Here is a 15,499-nt window from a genome sequence, read left to right on the forward strand (position 1 = left end):
GTAGTAGCCTGTGTTAGTGACATGTGCAGCAGCAATAGGGGATTGTGGAATTCTTTGTGTGATGATGTTTACAACCAGCCATTTTTCCTTCACCCAAATGATAAAGGTAAAAATATTTACCTGTTCCCTGATGCCCCTCATTTGCTAAAACTAACACGAAACTGGATTCTAGATATTGGGTTTTTGCTCTCTGATGGCACCATAGTCAGCAAAGATGTATTCACTAAATCGATTCAGTTACACAGTAATGAATACAAGGCATGCCACAAATTGACTTTACATCATGTTGAGTGTGAAGGTAGTCAGCGACAGAATGTTCGCTCAGCAGCTCAGCTTCTTTCCCACACAACTGCTTGTGCTGTAAAGAGATACCGACCTGGTAATTTGAGTGAACAAGAAGCTGACAGTGTTGCAGGCTTTATTGAACTGGTGAACAGCTGGTTTCACATAATGAACAGTTTCACTCCATTTAATCAAGTAAAACAAAAATGTGCGTATGGGAAATTTCTGAATGACCAAAATACTGTACTGATTGAAACACAAAATGTTATAGGCACACTGAGATGTAGAGGGAAGAACAGTGTTCAGATATTCCAGAAAGGAATTGTCATGACAGTGAATGCTGTCAGGGGTTTGTTTTGCGAATTGAAGTCTAAGTATGATGTGGAGTATTTACTAACACACAGATTGAATCAAGACTCCCTTGAAAATTTATTTTCACAGGTTAGATGTAAAGGTGGCATGTATGATCATCCAACACCTTTAAGTGCATTGCAGAGAATTAAAGCCATTATGCTGGGGAAAAATCCTGGTATACTTCAAGAGAAAAATAACAGTGCTGTTAACTTGCATGTCAAAGAAGACCATTATCTTGTTGGTGATGTTTTCCAGAAAGCAGATGTAGATGTACAAGTTAAACGTCAGGATGTACTTGCAGTAGAGGGAAAAAGTCCAGTAGGTTTGGAGTCCCTGTCAGAAATGAACCCTGAAAATAATGATGTTAACAGTGTCAATGGTTTTGTGGATTTGACTAATAGGCCTACCTCTGTAAATGTATTAAATACCGAGAAGACTAACAAAGCAGCTTCAGAAAAATGTAGAAGTGAAATTGAAGAAGATGGTATGTGTTACATAGCAGGTTGGATTGCCAAGAAACACAAAGGTTTGCCACATCTTGGTAATCAGACTGTTAAAATGTCACACGAACATTTTTACAATAAACCGTCTTGGGTCCAACAGTTATCTCATGGTGGCCTCATCCAACCAAGTGAGGAATGGGTGAAAATGGTAAAAGAAATGGACAAACATTTTATTTCCTTCCATGGACCTACATATATATCAAGAAACATACTAATTGCACAAGAGCCCTTACAGAAGAATTATCATTGAGGTATCCTGCTGTTGAGAAGAAATTGGTTGATTCATTTGTAAGAATAAGGACTTTTATAAGATTGAATCATCTCAATCGACAGCTAAGTAAAAAACGTGTAAGAAGAAGCAGCAACAAAGTGTGCAAGAAAATGAAAAAAATTGTAACATAAATAGCAGGCTTATAGGTTTTTTGAAGGAAGTGTCATTTAATTTAGATTTAGCAAAAAAAAATTGTGGGGTGTATTTCGAGTGATAGTAGTCTTTTGTATTTCATATGAAATAATTTACATGTAAATTGCAGTCATGGATAATTTCAGAATGTGTGTTTGCTACTGATTGTTTAACAAAAACTTATGACTTCGCAAGATAGAACTTCTAAAACTGTTTGACAGTACTAACTGTTATTAGATGTGTTATGTTTGTAGGAAAACAATAAGGCTCTTGATATTGCTCATTGTTCATTGAATGAAAGCATGTTTGATGTGAACCACCACTAATGAACTTTATTTTCTGGTATAATGAATTTGTCATTGCTTTGTTTATCTTTAAATAGCAAACATTCCATAGCTTGTCAGATCACTCATTCTTTCATTGTATTGTTTTCTTTCTCTGGTTTTTCACTAAATTGAAACTAAATAAATAACTCTGGACATATTGCAAAAAGTTGTCCCTTGTTACGTTCACAAGTAATTGTCTATGTTCTTATCATATTTACATATTTGTGCATTTTATAATTTTTAATATGTTTTGTGGTAATAATTGGGCCACAGTGATTTAATGCAGTTTAACAAAAAAACCTGAACCTAACCACAGTTGTTTTCAACATGAATAGAAAATATGTAGCATATCAAACTAATTCAGATGCATGGAAAAGTTACAAATGTGTTTGTATACTTATGTAACAACAAGTGCACCCATGTGATATTTTGAGGGGGGGGGGGGGGGGGGAAGTGAGATCTCGAGGTATATGGTGTTTTAAATATTTTGGAAGACGAATGGCGATTTGTAAGTAGGTACATATATTTAAAATCTTCTACGTGAAAATATTTCCGTGTTGGACGACTTATACATAACTACATTTTTGTCTTTCTCTGTCGGGGAGGGGGGTCCTCTGAACTTAGGCTACATCTGTTCAGCAAGATCACGTGCTTTGTATTATCATATTGATCAAATGTTTAATCAAAGAACACTGGATGAATGTAAGGTAAGATTTGTTATCCGTGTTTTATAATTTGCAAAAAAATTTTTAGTCTATAACAATAAAATTTGATGTAAAATTATGCTACTCTTCCTTGCTGCAACTATTTCTTAAGGCAGCATGGTATCTAAACCAGAGCTAAATGCATTAATTAAAAACTGAAGGTTACTTGAAGCCAAAACTTCTGCCTTGGTAATTTCTAACATTTAATTGCTGCGGAAGAAACAACGCTCAAGAATTGTCTTTTTAGGACGTCTGCTAATAAAGTTGGCAAATAACATTATGTAGGATTGTTGTTTTGCAGTTTTTCAATGTTGTCTTCCAAAAACCAATAACGTCCAACTGACGCTTAAAGCATTTATTTATCTACCATGCCCCCTAAGCATCTACTAAACTTCTCATTTTTTTTACTCATGATCCCATTGATTCTCCACCTTGAAATTTGGCACAAATCTAACCAATATATGTAGGAATAACAAACTTTTTTTAAAAAAAAAATCGAAAATGGTGTTTTTTAGAAATTCAATATTAAAAATTTTGAAAACAAATAAAAATTATTTTTTTTCCCAAAGTTGGTCATGTTACATATCAAATTGAAGCCCATTCAATGACCTTTATAATGAGCTGTCAAACAGCCTTCTAGCACCATTAGTTGGAAACCTACAAGTATTTGAGTGATCCAAAACATTGCTAAAATTGGCTATTTTTGCAATTTTCAAAAATTTATACAAAAAAAAAACTACTCAATTTTTTTTTTTTTAGAAAAAATAGATTTATAATGTATTTAGTTGATATTACCAATATACAAAAAATCATGTATATCTGAAACATGAAGTTTCTAAATTAATTTTTCATTGGTTGATTTGATATGGAATGACTCATAAGTAAATGTAAATTATTATGGATTACCTATATATTTTGTTAAATACTGAATTTTGAATTACTTTAATGTAATGAATTATGTTCTGGGATCAGATTTGGAGTGTTGAAATATTTGTGATAATTATTTGAGAAAAATTACCTTGTTACTGTTCTTAGCAGTAAATAATTATGATGAGAGTATACAGACTGCATCTAATAAAATGAAAACAATTTAAGATATGGAGAAATATGTTATGTTCATGAAAAATAATGAATATCTGATAAATTTATAGTGACTTTGAAATGCAAATCATCAATATAATCACTGGAGTACATTTAGTAAAATATTTAATAGTCACAAAAATAAATATTGCAAGTTTTAAAAGATGTTACACTCCTAGGATATAAACACTTACAATGAAATATTTTTCACAGTAAATTATTATTTTTATTTGGCTCAGTGGTTTGTACGTGGTTATGGATTACAAGTTTCCAGGTTTAAATCCTGTCACTTAAGAATTATTTTAAGTAGGTACATAAATTTTTACTACATTTTAACACTCTAGAGTTATAGAGGATTATATTATTGAAGGTTATGTTACCACTGGGATGGTAACGGCGTCACCCGGTTACCTATGTTTTGTTAACAGTATTTATTTGTTATGATTAATTAATTTAGATTTATTTATTTCTAGTAGCAGGTAATATTTTTTCTTTTTTTTTCTTTCGAACATTACCGTGTTGGTGCGGTCTGGACGTACTGACAGTTTGTGAAGTTGGTACCAGTGTGACTGACATCTTCGGGGTTTTTCGGTGGAGTCAAGGATTGCCGAGTGAGGAGCCGACGAGCAGTGTGCGGCGAGCGCGGGAGTGCTGGTCTGGACGCCGAAGTGGGCACATCGGGAAGTGGCGGCGAGGCCTTGCAGATTTGCGGCCGAGCACGTATCGTCTTCGGGGCTAGTGCGAGTCCGAGGGTATGGCATGAGGCATCACGCGACGCGAGCAGCGTCGACGAGTTCCCGGGCCCAGGCGAGCGCCGAGGTAGCGGCATGACAGCACGACGCATTGCAAAGTAAGGCAAACAACTGCATTATTCTCCATCATGAGAGTTTCCTGGCTACAAGACATATTGAGAGTTAAATCGGACCTAGTACTACGATACTCGTGTGCACTAAGTCACGGCGAAGAAACTGTCGTCTTTGGTTAACTTTCATTTACTATTCATTAACTTGAAGATAATAATAATAACAACTTTTTCGTGGGACAGATGAGAGATAATTAATGGTACCATAAGTATAATCAAGTAGCGCGCTGCAGTAATGTTACGTTGGTCAGATGGACTCATTAGTGGACTGTTAGTTTCTTAATATATTATTATTTTTTTAATGTATTACAATATTCTTACTAGTTGCATGTATAGTATTACCTAGGAGTATGAGGATGGTAATATGCTGGTTCATTGATAGAGCTCGTAACGAAAAAGGTGCTCAAAGTATTTATGCAAATTAGGTATGCAAGTAATCTTTTTTTATAGTAAATTTTATTTTTTACTAAACACGAGTTTTTGTTAGATGTCGAGCCCCATAGTCTCCCATGCCACCTTACTACTTGTTGATGGTAACTGGATCCTACACCCACGCAACAGGGAAGGGCGACGTTGACTTTTTGGCTTTCCTATAACAGTGGAGTGTGGAAGGTTTTTTGTAGACCCCCGGTGCTTGAGCTATAGGCCCGGGGCTATAGTTATTTGGTCACCTAATTGTTGTAATTACTATTAGCTTGGTCATTTTTCACTAGGTGGTCTTACAACATTTATATATTTTTTACTTGTAACAAAATATTAATCTTACAAACATAATCAAGGAGATTAATTACAAACATGTAAATAAACATTTATATTGATACAAATTAAGTGTATATGTTTGTTTGCATGCTGGTTTGTTTTTTTTTATACAAATCTACAATTTTATTCTACATTAATAAAGTTTTGCACATTTAACCTTTGAAACTAGGGGAATGTCACTGTCTACACATTTAAAAAACCTGTTTCTTTTTCTATCTCTTACAGCAGAATTTTGGCATTTTGTGGTGAAATTTTTTGTAACTAACAGTTCAAAATAAGATTACTACTGTGAAAATCTGATTACAAAATAAAAAACTATTCCCATGCTCCATCTTCTGCCAGTAGTTTAATTTTCTGACAAATTAAAAAATATATTTTTTTATTCTTGTTACTCTCGTTTAAAAAAAAATTATGTGTGTCTAAACTGCAAATGATGTTTATGTGATACTGTTTCTCATTACCGGCTTAGTACAATTTTACGTTCCAATGTTAAGAGATGAAATAAAATTACCCAGCAAATGTATCATGTAATAAAGACTTTGAACAATGGTCTGTGATATTTGTGTTTTAAGCCACATATTTGCGGACCACTTGTTGGAAAGAATCACAAGGTAGGAATAAGGTGTTTCAGTGTTTTAGGCATGTTTTCTTCCAGAAGAAGTGTTCAGGTAAATCAGAAACTGAGAATGCCTCACTGCCTGCACTATGGTGCGTAAGTAGTGGCCGTAGTGGGAAAGGAGCATATTTAGGAATACCAGCTTGGAAACATGTACCTGCCAAGAATGCCAAAATACCGAAATATTTTTGTCATGGTAAATGATCTGGGAGTTTGTTTTGCAATTTTAATTTGAGATTTTATATCAAAATTTAATAGTTAATGTGGTAATTATGGAGACTATTAGTTTTTGGTAAACAAGTTGAGTAAGGATTAAAATGAAAGATTTTAAGCAGGGAAATACATATCTTTTAAAGAATTAATTACTTTAAAAAAATAATTGTGTTATTATTGTACACTAATAAATATTTCACTTAGAGCTACCATTTTTCAGAATTTCAGATCCTAGTTAACCTAGCAAACCTTTCACATAGTGATCATTTACCATGTTACTCAGGAGTTACCATTCTTAAGAATTACAGCTGATGGAAAGGGACATGGTTAATAGTAGGCCAGGCAGCTTTAGAGTGCAGTTTAATTTTTTTACTTCAATTAATAATCATAAATGACAGGTCTGTAAGAAAACTTTTCTATGCAAATTTACTAGCTCACTTAATATGAAATTAATGGTAGGAAGAGGGTGTGGTGACATGGAGTACGTACCACAGGGGAGTGCCATGGGGCCCTTGCTGTTCATAATGAAAGATGTCTGGGAAAGCATGATGAGTAGATTAAGATTGTTCGTAGGTGACTGTGATATACAAAACCTTGGGAGGAGTGGCACATCTATAAGATGAAATTAGTGTTGGTCAAGAAATAATGGAATGGGGATAAATGTAAACAAAAAATAGATGGTTAGATTCACAAGAAATAGAAACACAGACAAGCAAGTATATTACTGGAATATATTGCAGGAGATTCTGTAAGCAATAGATGATTACAAGTATCTGGGATTAACACTACAGAGAGACCTAGACTGAAAAAAAAAAAAGATACAGTGGATGGTGAAGAAGGTAGTAGGGGTCTGGGGTTAACTTCTATGACTAAAGGAGAGAAATAAAAGTCAATGAAACGGCATATTCCATGCTGGTGATACCAGATATGGAATACGCCACAGGAATTTGGGACCTGTACCTGGCAAGGGACATTTAAGAGTTAGAAAGGTACAATGCAATGTAGCGAGATAAGTAACAAATATGTGGAGGCGAAACGATGACGGAAGAAGGAAGATGCATAGACCATCAGTGATGATGGAGCTTGTGTGGGATACACTGTAAAGGAGGAGAAAGAAAGAATGGTGAAATTGTTTAAGGTAATTAAAGGGAGGGGATTTTGGAAAGCTGAGAGATAGGTAAAGGGCAGAGGGATCACATGTGGAAGATCCACAGGTTATAATGCAATGGATTAGATAAATCATATTACTGCACACAAATATTAAATTTGGTAGTTAAAGGGCCATTAAATATTCTTACAATATTTTTGGAGTATAGTCATTACCATAAAACTTGTTATATTGTATGATATTCTTAATACACTTACAAAGATTGGGTTTGTTTACTACTGCAAATGAACATAACGTGTTGACACTTAAACATCTAGCAAGGAAGCTAAATGTAATATTGAATATAATTACCTATCAATGGTAACAAACATAAACAAATTAGTGTTAAATAACACAATGTTGTGAATATTGCAAAAATAGCACGCATCACAGTGTTTACCAACAACACCAGTTTAGATTTTAAAATACACATTTGAGCCTAATTTACGATTAAATTACTGACAACGTAACAAAGATTAAATATATTACTCGCGGAAACACATGATACATTTAACCTGTACATAAATTACATCAGTCTATATGAATAGGGAAATTTAAGAAAGTGCCATTTAGACATGTGATTAATTTGAATTCCCGCGGCAATGTGGTCTAGCATGTACGTCAGACGCGATTGACCAATAACAGCAAAATAGCGGGATGAGATGACCTGGTATCTATTGATCTTGGCTGTTTGTTTATCTGCAAGAGAGCTATTTCCTCTGAAAACTTCAGAATACGGTTTTCACATGGTGAGTATTTTTATTGATTATCATGAGTGTTACCATGGTTTATTAAATAAATAAGATTAATGAGCCTTTTTAATGTATATCAAGACAAAGAGTAATGAACTAACATTAAATTGCCCATAACCCCACTTTTTCACTGTATATAGAACAGTTGGTATGAATTATTTGACAAATCACGAACAGTTATGTCTCTCCTCATGAGTGTTACTTCTTTGTGGTTACATTAATTAGATCAAGTCACACTCATGAGGTATTAAACAGTAATTTTCATTAATACTTTTTCATGTTAAAAAATAAAAAAATAAATGTGTTGCAATTAAACATTGTTTAGTGGTATTTGTTATGACTTTATTGTACTCAATTACAATTTCTTATAGTGTACTTAAAATCTATTAGGTCTACATGTAGTTTCACTAAAGTTCATTCTTCCCTCTTATTCAACTATAAATACCATTTAACTAGTAGGAAATTAAAATTTTAAATACTGTTAATGATAAACTGAAGTAAATATTTGTAGTCTAGCCATATTTTTTTTTTCATGCAGGCTAAGCTTACCACTGCAGAAAAGCAGCGTAGATACAGAGAGAAGCGGCGTGAAGATCCTTCGAGGGAAGAAGCATACAAAATTAAACGGAAAGTCAGGTAATTAAAATAATATAGGTAAAATACCCCTCTTAGGAGTTAAATGTTAAGTTTCTGAAATGTGACTTTTAAATTCTAGGAATGCCAAGCGAAAAAAAATTGGGGACATGATAGAGCGAGAAAAACGGAAACAGAGAGACAATGGAGGCAGCTGGATCGGAATAGAAGGCAGAGAACAGCAACTTTGGCGCATATACCTATCCTCACAGATGACACACCTGATACACAGTCTCCTCCCACTGCTTCAAACAGAATTCGCGGACTAAAACAAGTGAAACGTAACCGGTCAAAATGTGTGAGAGAAAATATTAGGCTGAACAAGGTTATAGAAGACCTCAACCTAAAACTCCTTGCTGAAAAGAAGAAAACTAACAAATACAAGAAACACTTAGTAAGACTACAGGAAACCAGGAATACAGAGAAAGCCCAAGACCTTGAGATAACTCCTAAAAGAGGAGCAAAACAACTTTTACGGGAAACCTACGGAGCACAAGTTATTAAGAAAACAGGGTTAAGGAATAAAGTAGCTCGTACACTTGTTTTTCACAATGCACTAGTATCATCTCTGAAACAACTCTACACCAAAGTAAAGTCCAGAAAAGAAAAGAAAATAAAACTTTGGGTATGATAGTAATCTCATGACTATTGAAACGGTACCATCTTCAACGTTTGGCTGGTAAAGCTGTTGGTCTTGCAGACAGGAAGAGAGTGGTTTTGAAGCAACATAAAAAAAACATGGAAACACAAGAAAAAATACAAACATTTTTCCCTAAGTGATGATGCAAGTAGAAGTACTGCCGGAATCAAATAAACTGTAACACGAAACAAAGTAAAAAAACAGAAACGGTATATTGTTGCTCCAATGAAAACATTGTATGGGAAATTTACAAATACTAATCCTGGAATGAAGATCTCTTACACTACTTTCAGCAGAAGCAGGCCATTTTTTGTGTGCAAGCCAACAGAAATAAACAGAGATACCTGCCTATGCAAGCAACACAAAAACATTGAATTCAAGGCATCCAAACTCAAGCAGCTTCATGTGTTGGATGATGATAATTCTCATGCATTGTGCAAAATGATAGCCTGTAACAAAGAATCAGCACAATGCATGTATAACATTTGTTCTAAATGTAAAGATACTACCGTACCGATTAATTTACAGTCATCAAATGCAGATGAGATGGTAACTTGGCAGATGTGGGACACAGTGAAAGAAACAAGGGAAAAAACAAAGAACGGTGGAAAAACTTCGGTGGAAGTAAAAGTGGCAGCTAAGCTGAACGTTTTGGGTACTCTAAAACAATTGGAAGAACATTTTCAGAATGACATCCAAAAAGTTCAAGAACACAGACAATCTTCCAACTATGCAACAGCCCACTGCAGAAGACACATCAAGGAACATATGTTTTAGTGAAGTTTTTGAGTGGCACAAGAAGAAAAATAACATTTCAGTACATTGGTGTTTGCCAAAGTGAAGTAGAGGATGATGGTGAGATAAAAGTCATGTACTTAAATGTGTGTGGTGAAGACAGATCTCTATTTAAAATTAATGAAACGGATATCTCGAATGTAGAATTTACCCAAATACTTGGCATACTTCCCACTCCTACTATCAAAAAAAAGGAGATCGTATTTTTTAAAAATTTCCATTTTCTGGCAACGTATTTGAAAAAGGCAGTCATATTCAAAGTTTGTAGACATTTAAAAACAAGTGTAAGTTTGTTAATATTCCAGAAATATTTTTAAAAAATTAAATTATTCAGTTTTTTTAATGTTTGTATGTGTAAACCAACTTGTTTAAGTTTGGTCACTTCATGTTTAAAATGTAATGATTTCACAGTAATTTATTTTCTTACAGAAACCATCTGGTATCAGTTATCACTTTAAGTAACTTAAATAATGTAAAAGTAATGTCATAAATGGTGTTACTCAGGTCTCATGAACCTGTTTGTTCTTTCCTGATTTGTACTCTTTGTGTCATGAGTGTTACTGTTGGGTCTCACGAGTGTTACTTTTGTCTCATGAGTGTTACCTCATAAATATGGCTTATTGACTCTAACATAACAGAAAGAATAAAATTGAGCAATGGCATAATGCTACGATTTTCTCAAGGTTATAAATTAAATATATTGCCACACCCTCCAATGCTGCAATACTATTTTACAATTAAAAACAACTTCAGAAATTTAGTTGAAAGTTAACACTCGTGCAGAATGTACAAAAAAATAGTGTAGTAATTTCAAAGTATTATTTAGCAATCCAAATGTCAAAATCTTCAGTATACTTATGCAAAATAAATATGTAGTTATAATATTTTTGGTCATTCATTTTAATTTTTTTATGTGCATATTAGCTGTATGATAACACCGAATAAAATTGTGTGCTTGCTGGTACAAAAAATTGTTAAATTACAGAAATTCAGTAAGAAATCTCGTGTTTCCTTGATAAAGCGACTAGGTTAAATATTTGTAATTCTAAAAAAAATACAAATGTAAAATAAAAAAAAATTTATTGGTAAATATGTAGTGTACGGATTATCGTAAATTTTTTTTTTTTAAATCTGAAATAACTTTCATTATATGCTCTTTTACGTCCTCTTTTCATTACAGCATGCGGAGATAATAAATTCCAAATACTTTAGGAGATATTGAATTTTTTAATTTGCATATTTGGGCTATATTTGTTTAAAAAAAAATTTTAAATTCCGAAAATACTTTTATTCTTTGCTCTTTAACTTCCTCTTTTCATTAAACCCGGCGGAGATAAGAAATTCCAAATACATTAGGAGATATTAAATTTTTTAATTTTCATCCTGTGCACTCATGCTGCATTCACAATTGTTGCTTGTTTACGAGTACGATTTTTTTTTTTTCGCGATGTAGGTGAACGACTACATTTTCTACTAATGGCAAAGGAATTGTACCCACCTCTAACTTAGGTGAGTTTTTAACGTTTCAAATTTTAATGTTTTATTTGTTGCGCAAGTAATAAGTAAAAAGAAAATTACGTGAGTTCCTACTGTTCATTCTTTGTCCCGGTTTGTTAGGTCAGGTCAGCTAAATTATAAATACTTTAAAACTAAACAACCATTAAAATTACTTTTATTATTTTTAATGTCCGTTCAGTTTCAAAGCATTTATAATGTAGCTGACCTGACCTAATCTACCTTTGTCCCATTTTGTTAGGTCAGGTCAGTTACATTATATATACTTAAAACTATACAAGTAAAATTAATTCAGATATTATTTTTAATTTCCGTTTATTTTGAAGTATTTATAATGTAACTAACCTTACCTAATGGAAAATTTCTGTTATTTAGGCATTCACGTACACACTGCAAAATATAAAATGGTGACGGTCGAATGATTACATATGTCTTGTATTGCAAAATAAGAACGGTGATATCTCCAAAAGTAATTGGAATTTCTTATCTCCACAGGCTGTAACGAAAAGAGGATGTAAAAGAGCATATAATGAAAGTTATTTCAGATTTTTAAAAACATTTTTTACGATAATCTGTACACTACATATTTACCTTTTTATTTTTTTCTATAAGAAGTCTCAAATAGGCAATTATTTTGAAAATGACCCTATAATAAAAGTAGTAAATGACTCAAGAAAGTCATTTTTTTAACATTTCATTTACAGTAGTGTTTTGAATCACGGGTAAATATGTAGTGTACGGATTAGCGCCAAAAAAAATCGTACAAATCTGAAATAACTTTCATTATATGCTCTTTTACGTCCTCTTTTCATAACCGCCTGCGGAGATAAGAAATTCCAATTACGGTAAATATGTATTGTACGGATTAGCGCCAAACAAAATCGTACAAATATGAAATAACTTTCATTATATTCTATCTTACGTCCTCTTTTCAGAACCGCCTACGGAGATAAAAAATTCCAATTACTTTTGGAGATATCGAATTTTTTAATATTCATTTTTTGGCGATTTTTTTTAAAAATAATTTTAAAAATCAGAAAATACCTTTATTCTGTGTTCTTTAACTTCCTCTTTTCATTAAACCCGGCGGAGATCAGAAATTCCAAATACTTTAGGAGATATGGAATTTTTTAATTTTCATGTTGTGCACTGATGCGGCGATCAGCGGGAAACCTACGATTCACACATCCTTCTGGACATACCCGAATACTCACGTTGGCAAGCCTTCTTTTCTTAAAATTAGCAAGAAGTAATTAAAATTACTTTAAAACATTGTAGATGGTTGGTTATATTAGGTAAGTATAGCTACATTAAAAAAACTGTAAAATCATTTTATGGTTGCTTAGCAAATAACATTTTAATATGTAGCTATCCAGCGCTAGGAAACCGTTTACATGATTTCACAGTATTTTTAATGTAGCTATCCTAACCAAATCAACCATCCACAATGTTTTGAAGTATTTATAATGTAGCTAACATAACCTAATTGACCATTAGTTTTCATGAGTTGCATATTTATTTACAATAAACAAACAAAAAAAAAACTGAAGATGCACGATCGGGCGTTTGCCTCTCGTCTGTTGAAAGAAGGCTTGCCAACGTGAGTATTCGGGTATGTCCAGAAGGATGAGTGAATCGTAGGCTTCCCGCATTTACCATTGTTGCTTGTTTACAAGTATTATTTTTTTTTTTTCGCGACGTAGTTGAACGACTACATCACGTAAAAAGAAAATTACGTGAGTTCCTACTGTTCATCCTTTTTCCCGGTTTGTTAGGTCAGGTCAGCTACATTATAAATACTTTAAAACTTAACAACCATTAAAATTAATTTTTATTATGTTTAATGTCCGTTCAGTTTCAAAGTATTTATACTGTAGCTGACCTGACCTAATCTACCTTTGTCCCGTTTTGTTATGTCAGGTGAGTTACATTATAAATACTTAAAACTATACAAGTAAAATTAACTGATATTATTTTTAATTTCCGTTTATTTTGAAGTATTTATAATGTAACTAACCTTACCTAATGGAAAATTTCTGTTATTTAGGCATTCACGCACACACGGCAAAATATAAAATGGCGTCTGTTGAATGATTAGATAGGGCTTGTATTGCAAAATAAGAACGGCGATATCTCCAAAAGTAATTGGAATTTTTAATCTCCGCAGGCGGTTTTGAAAATAGGACGTAAAAGAGCATATAATGAAAGTTATTTCATATTTGTACGATTTTTTTTGGCGCTAATCCGTACAATACATATTTACCCCAATTACTTTTGGAGATATAGAATTTTTTAATTTTAATTATTGTAAAAATTTTTTTATAAAAATCTGAAATAACTTTTATTATATGCTCTTTTACGTCCTCTTTTCATTACAGCCTGCGGAGATAAGAAATTCCAATTACGTTTGGAGATATCGAATTTTTAAATTTTAATCACTATACCTGCACATTCACACGGCTATCACCATTGTTTTATGTTTACAAGTATCAATTGTTTTTTTTTTTGGATAATGTTGTCACGTGATAGTTCGTGATAGGCCAATATTCAAATGAACCAATAGGCCGCCTTCAACTTAGGTGAGTTTTTAACGTTTCAAATTTTTATGCTTTAAAAAATTACGTTCGTTCCTACTGTTAATCCTTTGTTCCGGTTTGTTAGGTTAGGTCAGCTACATTATAAATACTTTAAAACTAAACAACCATTAAAATTAATTTTATTATTTTTAATGTCCGTTCAGTTTCAAAGTATTTATGTAGCTGACCTGACCTAATCTACCTTTGTCCCGTTTTGTTAGTTCAAGTCAGTTACATCATAAATACTTAAAACTATACAACAAGTAAAATAAATTGATATTATTTTTAATTTCCGTTTAATTTAAAGTATTTATAATGTAACTAACCTTACCTAACGGAAATTTCTGTTATTTAGGCATTCACGCGCACACGGAAAAATATAAAATGGCGACGGTCGAATGATTACAAAGGTCTTGTATTGCAAAATAAGAACGGCGATATCTCCAAAAGTAATTGGAATTTCTTATCTCCGCAGGCGGTTATGAAAAGAGGACGTAAAAGAGCATATAATGAAAGTTATTTCAGATTTGTAGATTTTTTTTGGCGCTAATCCGTACACTACATATTTACCGAATCATGTAGCAAAAAACGATTCATAGGTTAATTTAGATACATAACAAATAATTATGGTTGGTTGGGTCGTCAGTACAACATTACAAATACTGTGAAACCATGTTTCTTTAATATATAGCAAAGTTAAAAATAACTTAAAATATTGTGGATGGTTGGTTGGGTTAGTATAGCTACATTAAAAATACTGTGAAATCATGTGAAGAATTGGTTAGGTCAGGATACCCACATCTAAAATTGAAAATATACCTATTTACCACACAATATATTTAATTTTCTAAATATAAATAAAACTTAAAAGAACATGTTCCCAGGAGTAATCGTTCTGTGTAACATATTCCAATTATTTTAATGTAAAAAGTTAAAATAAACTAAGCAGATGAATATAATTGTTATTTGAAACTGTACCATCGCCAAAATCTATTTGATTTTGCATATATTCTTTATAATGCTTTAATATTAACTGGATAAGCGACGTGGAACAATTACCCAATCCAAAAGTATATAAGTACTAAAACATTTATTCATGTTCATACTAAGTACCTTCCTTGAGATAATCCGCAAATGTTTTAACGGATTTGAAGATACATTAACTCCCGCTATTCTATGAACCACACGACACGCCATGTTTTTGAAGCAGAGCAGACAGCATATATTATCATTTCAGAATAGCCAAATTAACTTAGAATATATTTTGGGTAAAATTCAGGAACATTAAAGAAATTTATTTTTAATTCGTATATTTAATAATTAATAAGCATGAAATAGA

At 32.7% G+C, this 15,499-nt stretch overlaps 1 protein-coding gene across 1 annotated transcript in view; it reads right to left on the reverse strand.

Moving 5' to 3' along the window:
• Positions 1 to 15,385, reverse strand: part of LOC134529586 (isocitrate dehydrogenase [NAD] subunit gamma, mitochondrial-like) — a 68,628-nt gene extending 53,243 nt beyond the window's left edge. Inside the window, exon 1 of the mRNA XM_063363835.1 lies at positions 15,274 to 15,385. Coding sequence (XP_063219905.1) covers positions 15,274 to 15,357 — 84 coding nt within the window. The 5' untranslated portion in view covers positions 15,358 to 15,385. The remainder of the gene's footprint in view (positions 1 to 15,273) is intronic.
• Positions 15,386 to 15,499: the final 114 nt, after the last annotated feature.

Source organism: Bacillus rossius, chromosome 2 (genome assembly GCF_032445375.1).
Source record: "Bacillus rossius redtenbacheri isolate Brsri chromosome 2, Brsri_v3, whole genome shotgun sequence".
NCBI classification, from domain to species: Eukaryota; Metazoa; Arthropoda; class Insecta; order Phasmatodea; family Bacillidae; genus Bacillus; species Bacillus rossius.